This window comes from Saccostrea echinata, unplaced genomic scaffold (assembly GCF_033153115.1).
Source record: "Saccostrea echinata isolate AGI-Se365-2 ecotype Australia unplaced genomic scaffold, CSIRO_AGI_Sech_v1 ptg000029l, whole genome shotgun sequence".
NCBI classification, from domain to species: domain Eukaryota; kingdom Metazoa; phylum Mollusca; class Bivalvia; order Ostreida; family Ostreidae; genus Saccostrea; species Saccostrea echinata.
In genome coordinates, this window is record NW_026889778.1 from 40,767,074 (window position 1) to 40,780,970 (window position 13,897).

At 33.0% G+C, this 13,897-nt stretch overlaps 1 protein-coding gene across 1 annotated transcript; it reads right to left on the reverse strand.

The window, feature by feature from the left end:
* Nucleotides 1-236: 236 nt before the first annotated feature.
* LOC133195326 (probable serine/threonine-protein kinase pats1) lies at nt 237-12,136 on the reverse strand. The gene is made up of 4 exons (XM_061331174.1): nt 11,857-12,136; nt 7,894-8,130; nt 6,039-6,160; nt 237-1,442 (listed from the first exon to the last, which is right to left on the reverse strand). Exons 1-4 carry the CDS (start codon nt 12,134-12,136, stop codon nt 237-239), a joined length of 1,845 nt encoding a protein of 614 aa, XP_061187158.1.
* Between the last annotated feature and the right edge of the window lie 1,761 nt (nt 12,137-13,897).

Here is a 13,897-nt window from a genome sequence, read left to right on the forward strand (position 1 = left end):
GAGGTTAAAACATTCGAATAGCCCAAGTATTCTCATTAACATATAAAATTAAAATCTATACACTCATAGCAATCCATTAGTTTGATCTACATGTATTTTCTATTAAAAAAGATTTAGGGAAAAGAAAAGTATGATATCCTTTGGAATAAAGGTTTTAGGAGTTTTTCACTTGCATCTTACGTTATCTTGAATCTTGAATTGAGTTCTCATTTTACTCTGACTACCTTTGGAATTTCTCAAACTTCAAACTTCCAATATTTTTTCAACTCATATGCGTTGATGAAATGAGTGTCTTTCATTCGATGTAGAGGGCAAACTTGATCGCTTGTAGTATGTTCCCATTGTGTGCCATTATCCTCTAGGAAATAACCTTGAATTTCCATAGCAAATGGTTTCTTTTTGTCTTCCTGGCATCTAATTCCTATTTTAAACAATAGTTTTCTGTGAAACGCTCCTATAATAGCAGTAAGTAGTTTCTCTATGGTAGTTTGGATTTGACATGTTTTTTCCTCATCCAAGTTTTGTCCTGGTTTGGAGTGAAAAACTTGTAGCTGTATGGAATCTGCTGTGACAGAGAGGATAATATAGTTTTCTTCAAAAGCAAACAAAGCAGCGTTTCTGTAGAGTAACGATATTCCATCGCTTTTGATTACATCCCAATCCTCTTCTTGCATACACTCAACAACAAGGCGAAAAAAGAAGAAAAAAGGTAAAACATTAAATCGATACACAAGAACTGATGATCTGCTCTCAAACTGGAGGACCGCATTTTGAATTTTTATCCCCATTTCTTTACGATTCATGCATGGAACATAGTAAGACTCTTTCCCAACAGCCACTAAACCGAGTCTTTGCATGAAATGGAGTACTTGATCCTTACGACTATGTATATCATACTTCTTTTTCCAAATAGCCTCCAGGAGTCTTTCTCTTAAATTACCAGTTTGATAGTACTCATCCCAGTCTTCTAAAGTTCCAGTAATACCCTTTAAATGTAGCTTATCGATGATTATATTTTCGAACGCATCAACAAACCACTGCACATCCACAATTACAGATTCTCTTAGTCCATCTTCATTAAAATGCAAAACTTTACCAGCATCATGATAAAATCGGAGCATATCATGTTTCCTCGTACTAGTTTTTTCATCTACATGTGTTGAAGGGACGTCATCATATTTTACAGCATTAAGTTTGATATTTGCTGTATTGAGAATTTTTTCCTTTTTTCTAAAATGTAGATGAATTCCAAACATTGCCCATTCTTTGGGAATTTCTTCTTCCCATTTTGACTGGCTTGCGATATTTGCAATGCGATTTTCTAAATTCTCAATGGGAACAGAAAACTGGACGCAGTAACAGTTATCCACACTGAGGTATTCTGGGAGATTAAATCTTTTAGGAAGCTGCCTTTGCAGGTTTTCAATGAAGACAGATTTATCCTATCAATAAAAGATATCATCATAAACTAACTCCCCGAAAAAAATATTTCATTACTAATCTGGCCTATAAACTTTCCAATTTAATGATTTTGCATTAAAATACGTGCATGAACAATGATATGTTATTGAACAAGAATTAACCATACATTAATTACTTTAACCACTTCATATAACAATATGATATTCGGCTTAAAGCTTCTGTAAGTCGAGGTTTTGTAGCATGAGTAATTTCATAGAGTAATCATAAAAATGTGTTTGTATATATTCATGATAAAGAAGTAAATAAAGACCTCATTATGCACAAACCAGTTTCTCAAAGACCATCCTTGAAACAATAAACTGTCCTTGAAATATTGCAATTGTTATTGATTAGAAAATAACATATTCATAATTTTGAATAAAATTGTATTAACACGTCCTTCCACTTGGCAACATATAATCATAAACCAATTTTATTCTACAAAATGACTAATGTATTGCAGCATTTATATGTAAAATTGAAAGTTTTTTATCCTAAGATGGGCGAATAAGGCGTGCATTACGCCGACAACTTCAGGAAATGTGTTACAATTAAGATAAATTTTTACCTCCATATTTGTCGCACTATAGACATATAGCTCGCTTTGATTGCTCATGCATTTTCTTTCTTTGGGATGTTTTATGCAAACTCTGTTGCTATTTAAGCTAAATGTGTCGAATCATTTTCCAATTTGGGACGTAAAGGGCATCAATCGTCGCACAAGTTAAAAGTTTTACCATAATACAAGCATTGTTGACATTTCATAGTACATGTATATATAAAGTGTACTTCGATCTGCTTAACGTTATAAATCTATGTCTATGGAACGCCATAGCTGCCTGAAGGTCATTTTCATATTATATGAGGTGGAATAACCTTTATGCGAAGTGGTGAAGTCGTTATATATAGTGGTAAAATCATTATATTCAATGAAAACTTCATTATATGCAGTGGTTTTATCATCATATACAGTGATAAAATCATTATATTCATTGAAAACTTTATTATATGCAGTGGTTTTATCTTTATATACAGTGATAAAATCATTATTTTCATTGATAACTTTATTGTATGCAGTGGTTTTATCATTATATTCAGTGGCAATGTCATTATATGTAGTGGTTAAATAATGTAATGAATTGATAATATCGATACATTATGTTGTAAAATCATTATATGCAGTGGTTTTTCCATTTTATACATTACTGATATCTTTCTGTGATGCGATGAATTCAATATATACAGTACGAACATAATTTGTGTGATAAAGCAATCATTACATTGTATGAAACCCGCTGCATGTGGAGTGCCAAGTTAATTTCATTCAGTGCGACACCTTTACATGAAGTGAAAAATCTATTATGTGCAGTACTAAGATCATTATATTATATAGTAAAATTATTATATATATTCCTTAAATCATGCTTTGCAGTAGTAACATCTTTATATGAGGTGGTTAATTAATTATATGATGTTGTTAATTTGTTATATGATGTGCTCAAATCTTTATATGCATTAGACGTTTCATGTTATGCAGTGGTAACTTCTTTATCATCATCTAAACTGGTCCTTTTATTTAAAAAAATGCGCGGAGTTCCAGTTTAAAGAGTGTTTGAAAATAGGAAACCCGGGCCGTGGCAAATGAAAAGCCGGGACTATTCGAGATTTTTCTAATTTCTGATTCTATTATACAGCTTCCTGATTTTATCAACTGTGCTGAAATTTTAAGACTCATTTTTATAGGTTAATGTGTATTCGCTGTAAAAATTGCATTTAATTTTAAAATACTTAGTAATTTAGATTTTCTTGGCGATTGTTGATTTCCAAGTTCAGTGGTGGATCCAGGAATCTTGAAAAGGGGGGCCCAACAAGTTTTGGGTCGGGGTAGGTAGCCCACAGCCAAACCAAAAAACAATTGATTTATTAAATCTTATGTATATTTTGGACACAAGGGGGGGGGGGGGGCATAGGCCCTTTCTGAATCCGCCCGTGAGGTTGGTAAATCGGGTAGGCAATCAAGTAGACATTTTACTTGTTTTGTTTGTTGTTTTTTGTTTGTTTGTTTGTTTGGTTTTTTTTTTTGCCATATTTGACAGAAAGCTAATAAACTTTTAAATTATTCTGATGTTAAAAATTATTCATTCTTTGAAAGGCATTTTTTGAGTGAAATGACACGTTTAAGAAAAACTGGTTCACATAGGCGTCAAAGGTAGGCGTAATATAGGCATTGAAAATTCGGGCGTAGGTCTAGCCCCCCCCCCCCCCCCCCCCACTTTCTACAGGCACGATTCATTGTAGTGAAAGAAGGGTAATTGGTAGTGTTTAAAAGAATTTGGTACTGAGAGATGTTCGACCAACCCCCCACACCCCCACCCCACCCCACCCACCCACCCACACCCCCGAAATAGGATTTTCGGGTTTGGAGAAAGAACAATTTTCCCCCTTTTTTTTGCTTGTCAAGTTTTTTTTCAGGTTTGATTTTTTTTTTCTATTTCAATTAGCCACCCCACTATCAATTTCCTTCCGATGCCAATGGTTCATTAAAATCGGATTTGATCTCCCGGAAGTTAAACATAAAAAATCCGAAATACTTATTCATTATCTACATGCCATTTGATAAAATATAAATAAATTAAAGAATTATCACATATACATGTAATTATAGGACTATTAATGCAAAGCCTTGTGTCAAACTTTAATCACGCGTAAGTTGCTTGGTTTAAGGATATCCGATCCTCAGCCTTGAAGGATAACTCTTAATTTTATCATTTTATTCAAAAAGGCTAAAATGATTTTAATTTGGTTGTTTGTTTGCTGTTTAACGTCCTCTCGAGAATTTTTCACTCATATGGAGACGCCACAATTTGCCAGTGGAGAGCTGCAAATTTTGTCCTATACTCGACACTTACGGCCATTGAGCAGTGAGGGATTTTTTTCGTGCCAACACCTACTGTGGAACGGGACCTCGGTTTATGGCTTTATGCGGTCTCTTACGAAGGATCGGTCTCAACGTCCCACTGTCGGATTCGAACCCGTGACGTAAGGATTGACTCCTTATTCCGCGTCTCTTAGAGCAGACACTCTAATCACCGTGCCACGTTGGCGACGGCAAAGATGAAACTTGAAAATGAAATGTTTTCATGCAGCAATTTTTATTTTAAGCATTTCAATGTGATTTAAGGTTTTCTGAAGTCTTAGAAACAGTCTTATAAATAGTTGATATTAGTAATTTAACATCCCCCCCCCCCGAAAAAATTATTAAACAAATTACATATTTAACGTAATCCAGTTTCCTTCCATCTACTAACAAATAGATACAAGTGCACATTTGCATATTATGAAATTAGAAATGATTTATGGTGTTTTGCACCAGGTTCTTCCCGGATGATCGGATCTGGTTTAATAATCCTTTTTTTTTTAATGAAAATGTGTATTTTGCATAAAAACAGCATTTTCAAATAAAGAAATAACTATCAAAAAGAAAAGCTTTTTTTAGTTAAAATACAGTGTTTAACATCGGAATATTTTTTAAGTTTATTAGATTTTTATCAAATATGTCAACAAAAAAACACACACATAATATATCGCCAACCCAGTCTACACATTTTACCAACATGGAAATCAACAATCGCCAAAAAAAAAATCTAAAATACTAAGTACTTATAGCACAATGGATAAAATATTAAATCAGAAAATTGAAACTGCCTACCAATTTTACTTGAAACCAAAAATCGTGAAGAAAATCTAAAATACCAAGTATTTAAATACAATTTTTACAGCGAAAACACATTAAAAAAGAGTCTGAAAATTTTAAATCAGAAATTGCATTTTTTAAAAATGTTTTTGCAAGAGGACCAGTTTAGATGATGATAAAGAAGTTACCACTGCATAACATGAAACGACTAATGCATAAAAAGAATTGACCACATCATATAACAAATTAACAACATCATATAATTAATTAACCACCTCATATAAAGATGTTACCACTGCAAAGTATGATTTTAGGAATATATATAATAATTTTTTCTATATAATATAATGATCTTAGTACTGCACATAATAGATTTTTCACTTCATGTAAAGGTGTCGCACTGAATGAAATTAACTTGGTACTCCACATGCAGCGGGTTTCATACAATGTAATGATTGCTTTATCACACAAATTATGTTTGTACTGTATATATTCAATTCATCACATCACAGAAAGATATCAGTAATGTATATAATGGAAAAACCACTGCATATAAGGATTTTACAGCATAATGTAACGGTACTATCACTTCATTACATTATTTAACCACTACATATAATGACATTTCCACTGAATATAATGATAAAACCACTGCATATAATGAAGTTATCAATGAATATAATGATTTTATCACTGTATATAATGATTTTATCACTGTATATAAAGATAAAACCACTGCATATAATAAAGTTTTCATTGAATATAATGATTTTACCACTATATATAATGACTTCACCACTTCACATAAAGGTTATACCACCTCATATAAAATGAAAATGACCTTCAGGCAGCTATGGCGTTCCATATATGTCACTAAATTCACCTTATACTGTTCAATCCTGTGTTCCCAATGAGTCGCTACAATAAGAACTGCAGGTTTTTCATCTCCTTCATTCTCTGCACGACAGTATGTGTGTATAGATTTTATCCAGAACACAAAGTAGTCTGAAAATAAAGTAGAAAATGACGTTTGATAGTCATTGATTATTTGAATACAGAATATGTCATTTAGTTTCCATAAGAACATATAATTCCTCTGCCTTCTTCTTTTAAAAAATGGATTAAAAAATAAAGCAAGAGATAGAAAACCATTTATGGAAATTTGTAAAGAATTCGGATTGAAACTTAAATAATGTCATTGACAACGACGTTCATGTTTCCTTTCCTAAAAAAAATGACTGTTGTATAAAAATCTTTAGAAAGGAGTTTATTAGAAACATGTCATTTTTAATCACTCATACTCGGACCTAATTCATATACAAGTAACATTAATATGATATGTGAAGCACCAAAAGATTAAATTAAAGTGAAATATTGGGGGAAGGGAGACATATGTAATGAAAAGATTTATCATACCATTGACTTATTCCCAGTTCTCTGATTGGCTGTAATCAACATTGTAGAAAAAGTACTACGTTATGTTCACTTGCAGGTGACGTCCCAAGTGAACATTATATGTTTATTGAGTGATTTTGAGGGAAGCATGCGACTTTTAGAACCCAAGAACCAAATAACGGCGTCAGGCAAACAATATCATACAATGTACGAGCTGATGATAAAACGCATTTTGCCCGAGAACACAGTCAATGAATATTTTGTTGTACCTTTAAATTTTTAGTTTGACATAAATATTGCACTGGCTTCCATGTTTGCCGCAATTGATAAGATATAGCTGAGACCGCATACGGTATGACGTAATAAGTGTCACAGCAGTCCAATATCTTATCGACAGGTCTAACATCTCGCTCTGCGGTCCACATCGTTTTTTTTTTTTTATTTTTGCACCGCTGAGAAAAAAATTGGAAATGTTAGCCTTTTTTAGTATAGATTTATATAGGGAACAATTTTTAAAGGGAAAACATGAAGATTTATTTTTTCAGCATTGGAATAAAAATAAATTTAGACCTACAACTTCCAATTTAATGCAATTACATGTAGTTGTGAAAAGTAATGTTATTTCACCTGCAATCGACTTCGACTCAGGTGACAAAAAAATTAAGACACATAAAATCGGGGGGGGGGGGGGGGGTTACCATCTTAATATTTACTGTTGGTTTAGTTTTTAAATATTCATTGAAAATCTGATTGCCATATACTTATAAAAATACCCCCTGTTGCACAGAAGGACCAGGCGGGGGGGGGGGGCATAACATTCAAGCACATAGAATCGGGGGGGGGGGGGGGGGTCCATAGAATCGGGAGTGGGGGGTGTCACATCTTTTTTTTCTGAATTTGATTTTTTTACTTTTAATGTAAATTGAAAATGTTCATAAAAGTCGGGTTGCCCTCTCTCAACACATTTTTAAACAATACCATAAGCCTACCTTCCCTACCCCAACCTCCACCGAAATAAGATTATAAATTTGAATTTGGAGAGTTCTCCTTTTGGACTTGTCAATTTTTTTTCAGGTAAGCTATCATTATAAAGGACTTGACCCCCCCCCCCCCACCCCACCCCTCTCCAGTTCAACATTGGTAATAAAATGGCATGGTTGTTGTATTACTTGGTACCATTTAATCCTTTAAAACAATTATTGTAAAATATTCATTTATCATCTTTTGAGCAAAATTATGAACATTTTTTTTTTGGTTTTGTTACATAAACCCAAACAGCAAATACATATCTTTGAATTTCCAGGAAATAGGGGAAGACCTTATTCGAATTCAAAATAAAATACCTCCGTATGTCCATCCACTGAAAACACTATCATCTTGATCACATACAGCTTTATCAACCTTATGATCCAGACATTTTGATGCGTCCACCACCACTATGTAGAAGGCCCTCCTAGTTAGATAAATCTGATGGCAGGCGTAGTATACACACTGTCCCCCAAAGTCAAAAAAACTTAACTTCTTAGTATTTTGATTCCAGTTAAAATGATCTTTTCCATCGTCTTCGTTCATACTCAGTGCTGCAGAATTAGCATAATAATACCTAATAACATACCAGTTTAAAAACAAAAAAAAGTAAACTGAATTACTGATTTTAAACTATCATCATAGAAGAATTACGAGTTTTCATAAAATATCTGGCGCGTTTAACAGAAGTTTTCCTTGCTGTGTAAATCTTTGCTAAATTATTTAATTTTTCTTTTTAAGATAAGATAAGATAAGCTTTATTTAAAGTCAGTTTGGTAGTTAAAAAGACAACACAAGCACTTATGAGCTTTTGACTGACATTATTAACATATACATAACAGTAAAAAAATTTTTGTACGTATTTATATGTTTGTATGAAACTGCTTTTTGCGTTTCTTTTGCCTGTCATTTTATATACGTGATACCAATTTTATAAATGCAAACCACTCCACAGAAGAACTTTAAGATAACCTTTTTCTTTGGAGGGATTCAACACTTAAGAATAAGCTGCATTCCTTCATACATATTTATATATAACTCTTCTAACAAGGTATCAGTTTTTCTTAAGGGTTTATAGGTCATTGTATGATTTCTATACTATTTTAATGTATAATAACCCTGAAAATCCCAGGGAATTACGGATCACCCTTTGCTCTTTACCCTTTATTCTGACCCTTTGAATACCCCCTGTTCCTGCTGGATCAGCTAATGAATCATACGTTTTTTCCCGCTGGAAGTGTTTTTCCTTGTTTTCCTTTTTCCGCTGGTGGTTTTCATGAGTTCCAATTCTTTTTGCTCAATTTTTTGGAATTACGGGATAACAAAATGATACATTTCAGAGTAAATTCTACAGTAAGGCTATTCAGTAAAGCTATCATGACGTCATTCGCAAATCAAATCACCTTATGCAGATCAGATATACAAATGATATAGTGTCCTTGTATCTGTACACATTTTTAGCGATATATCTAATTTTTCTCTTTTTTTTTTCTTTGCTTTATAAGATTGAATAAATGACAATTTAAATTTTTGCATGAATAAATGTACTAGAGCAAACGTATAATTACTATTTTATATTTGTTTGACTCATTTCAATATAATTTATTTTAAAAATGCTGAATAAAAATTACACAGCTTTATTCATATATCATCAATGTAACTATGCATTCAATCATGTTTAGATATGGGAACTGATATTTCATTTGCATAATTTGTATTTGATACATGTGTGAAACTAAAAAAAGTCCATTAAAAAGGAAAAAAATAACTTAACCACCTTTATGAATGGTAAATAGGCATTTTTAATTACTTCCTGCTTTTATAAACGTTTTTGCACAATGTGAAACAGTCAAACTGTAACCGGATCACAGATTACAAGGAAACTGTTGCATTGTTAAAGCGGCTTTTGATATTACAACCTTACGTCAGTATTACCTTGCTCACATGCATCATTAATACTGACGATTACTCAATTTATATTTTTGAAATAACATCATAAAAAGTTGAAATTCAATTCCTTTTTTAACAAATAAAATTATATTTGAAGTATCCACGAACTGTTGCTGTTGATGTTGTTACAGAAAGACGTTAAATTAAAAAAAATACTGATTACAAGGCCTATATTATTACTTAAAGAAATGAAACGATATCTATGATAGTAATTTTTTTATACCAGTAGTCGTGCTCTTAAGAGAGTATCAGTGCTAAGTACAATTTAAATGAAAAACGTGGTTATTTCATTTAATATCTTGACTTACCGTGTAATTGTCTAATTTTCTTTTTATTAAAAATGCTTTATTAAATTTGGTATCGATGCACAAAACAAGTGAGGTTTACATCGGCCATATTTGTTTTTGACCAGTAGTCGTTCACTCGGATGAAGCAGCAAATATGGGCCAAGAAAAATGAAAACAAAATTAAAACAAATTTCATGTGACTAAGACTTAAATTATCCTTCAAGGATCAATTCAATCATTTTTAGAATATGTTAGATTTAATTAGGTTTACGATTGTTTTTGCTAAAATGAGTCATAAGTTTTTCATCACTCTTTCTATACATGTGTTCCTTCGTAATAATTACGTATTTCGGTATAAGGACTATACGATTTTTATCAAGTCATCTTTTGAAATTCTTGACCAAAGTAAAAAACTGAAATACCCAGTGATCATCACGTATGATTATGCTAATTAGCCATGTGCTCGTCATGTTCATAGGTAGCGCTTCCGTGAAGGTGGAGTATATATTTAGAAACTGTGAAAAGAGTATTAGCAAAATGGCGGCTTTTATTGATGCTTATGTTTATTTGATTAATTTATAAATGTTTCCTCCGCATATTTGACTTTTTGTTTTGGAGTAAGCACTTCCTTCTCTAATCTTTGAAAATCAGTCGTTTATGGCGTAATATCATAGCACGTGCAAACGTACGACAACAAAGAAAATTCATGCACGGCTACTGGGCACGCACGATTATAGGACCCCCGACCATAAGAAATTGAAAGTATTATTTTTTTAAAGGCAAAAACATCAAAACGTATGGCTATTCATCACTTTATACAATCATTTCCTACCATAAATTAAAGATTATGCTTTTTATCACACGAGATCGTAGATAGACAACTGCTTCTTCATTAAAAATGCATCTCGGAATTTTTCATACTTCTTGATTTGTCATTTATCAATTAATTAATATGTCGAAAATCATTCTGATACAACACACAGGTACTCTGAGGTTGATACATGTATGATAGCGATGCATTGGTTCGAATTTCTCATTGACAATATTTAAATGTATGTACTCTTTAGAGGCTCCGTCTTCCAGCAATGTGTTGGATTTGCTATCGACTCTAATTGTGCTCCATTATTAGACGACCTGTTTCGTATTCCTATGAAGCAAAATTCATTTTTAAAAAAAACTTCACATGAGAAAAAATAAACTAATATTCATTTGTTAGATTTAGATATATCGACAACGTTTTACCAACTGGCAATATCTACTTTGAATTCATTCATAGTTCGACGTAATATACACATGCGAACTTGAAAAAGGACGCAGAACCTGTCACATCTGTTCAGTATTTGGATGTACTGATTAAAGAGGGTAGTAGCCAACCAAAAACTAACAACTAAGGGCATGATCTGAGTACGACAATTTTTTAAGGCAGGTCACTGACAAATATTTTGATGTTACAGGGATTTCCCAAAACGTGATACATGTAGTATTTCGAAAATGCTGTGGTCGTTATAATGACTTATTTGGTTTTTTTAACGGACACCTTTCTTAACAATTGTTAGGCCATTCTTTATATATCAAATTTGGCTATAGTTTACACCGTCTTTCTGATCAATACAAAGTGCTCAGGCCGGCGCACTTGATAAAAAGGGGATACTTACTCTTCCTACGCATCTGATCCCATCTCTTGTATTTTCAGGTTACATAACAATAGGAAGCAGTCATAGTGTATTGCTGTCCCTCGGAGGGGGGAGACCATGGGATTTTTTGCCCTTGGCCTTCAAGCCTGGGCAACAGTTATCAAAGTGTTCCCATTTACCTCATTCATAAAATTTGTGAATACTGTCAACTAATAAATAGTTTTTATAAATGTAATTTTTAAACCTTTAACACATTGAAAACTTATATTTTCTGGAATATATTTTCCTTTTTTTTTTTTTTTTTTTTTTTTTTTTTTTTTTTTGTAGTTTAGTTTTCTTAGTCAATTTATTTACATTAAATACGCAATCAAAAATAATTGAATCACGATTTTATACTCATGTATTTTACCTTTTAAAGTTTTTGTTTCATCACAAATCTGAAATATTTCCTCGTGGACGTCCAGTCTTTCCGTTGGCTTTACTTGAAGTATCTCCTTCTCATCGCACCTCAGGAGGCGTTTAAGAAGTGTGGTCTTACCGGCCCCAGCACATCCTACGATCATTCCTCGGGCATGATGGACCCGCTGTGTTCCTTTCTTGGCGTAGTCCACATACCGCTTTCTTGCTTCAATTTTCCATCTCAGTACTTCTCCAGGGACACCCACTATAGCATAATAACTCACTTTCATGTTTATACAAAAAAGATCCACATTATGATTCTGTGGCATGTAAATTTTTAGACATCATTTTTATTATTCTTGTATCCAAATTAATTTATTCTTTTTCCTATACATACGACAAATATTTTAAAATTTTAAAATATTTTAAATATTTCAAATAATAAAGAAGAGGACATATATGCATATGATATTATATTATTAAATATGTACCATCTTTTATTCTTTAACAAAGCACTATGATCATCGTATTTTGCAAAATGCACGTTGTTATGCAATAATGTGTAAATTCAGAGATTTCGGGAAAAAAAAATGTATGGTTGTAATATCACAATTATCTTAATAGAAACAAAATGAATTGAACGATGAATTATGTTTCAGATGATTTTATATAGCATTGATTAAAGCTTAAATTTTTTTAATGAATGCATGTGTGATAGAGTAAACCTTCCCCAATAATAAATATCCTTCTCAAAAGAATTACTACATAGTAAACCTTACCGCATGGGGGATAAACAGTATAGTGTTGTCTTCCGCATAGTAAACCTTCCCAACTAAACGGTTTGGATTTTACATACTCTATAGAGAATATATCCTTAAACAATAACTATCGACCCATGTGCTTAATAGGTTTGTCTTTGTGATACTTTTTATAACAGAAAAAGGGGGGTTGAAAAGTTGGGGGTAAGGATGGAGGCACGGGGACCACAACCAAAAAAAATTATTAAATCTTAAGTATATTTGGTCGATACAATGACCTTGTCAGCAAATGCAATCTGTCATTAAGTCAAATGCTGATTGATGTTTCTAATTTTTCTAATTATTAGGCCATAATTTACACACTGAATTGTCGACGGATTTTTCCGTTACTTCCCTATCATGGCATGGAGCACACGGCGAGTGTGACCGGTCCGCAGGGAATGCTTACTCCTCCAGGGCACCTGATGCCACTAGACTGAAGCTAGCAGCCAATAACAGCAACCATTAAGCCAGTAGAAGCTAGCAGCCACTAAGGAAATTCATCAAAGGACTGAGAGTACTCTGACGCAATACTGTTTAATGCCTCATTTTCGACAATTTATAATTAATAATTAGATAATTAATGCAACACTTAATTATTAATTAATAATTCAAACACTTGGAGGCAGTTAAGCTCACCTGCATAAAGAAAATTATGCGGTTTCACAACAAACAAACAAAAAGAAGAAAATGTCACCATCTTTGACCGCTTAAGAATAAAACAGCATTGGAAATAGGTTAAGTACTTCAGGGAGAATCCCTTTTAAGCTCTTTTACGGGTCTCAGGAACATGATGGTGCCAAAAGGCTAACCTGAAATTTGCTTACTCCTAATATTTACATTGATAAGGGTTTGAAGGTAATTTAATCTATTTTAAGTTATGATCCTTGAAGTGTGCTTCGAACAATTACTGGCTCAAGGTAAAAGGGTCCACAGGGCTATTATATACGGCCATAAAATTTAGGCTGAAGTGGTACCACCAAGTGGTGCCAAGGGCGGGTTACATATTTCAAGCAGCTATTATACCTCTTATCTTATAAGTGTGCTTTAAATCATTACTGTGCAAGATAGAAGATTTCTAGGACTATCTCTCCCGCAATCGGTTTGAGGCTGTAACGGCACCACCAAGTGGTGCCAACGGTGGGGAACATCTTTCATGCTTTCATTTTTCAACCATCATTGACCACTAGAACAAACTAACACTAAACTGGAAAAAAGTTAAGGGCCTTAGGGAGTATCCTTTGTCAACTTTTT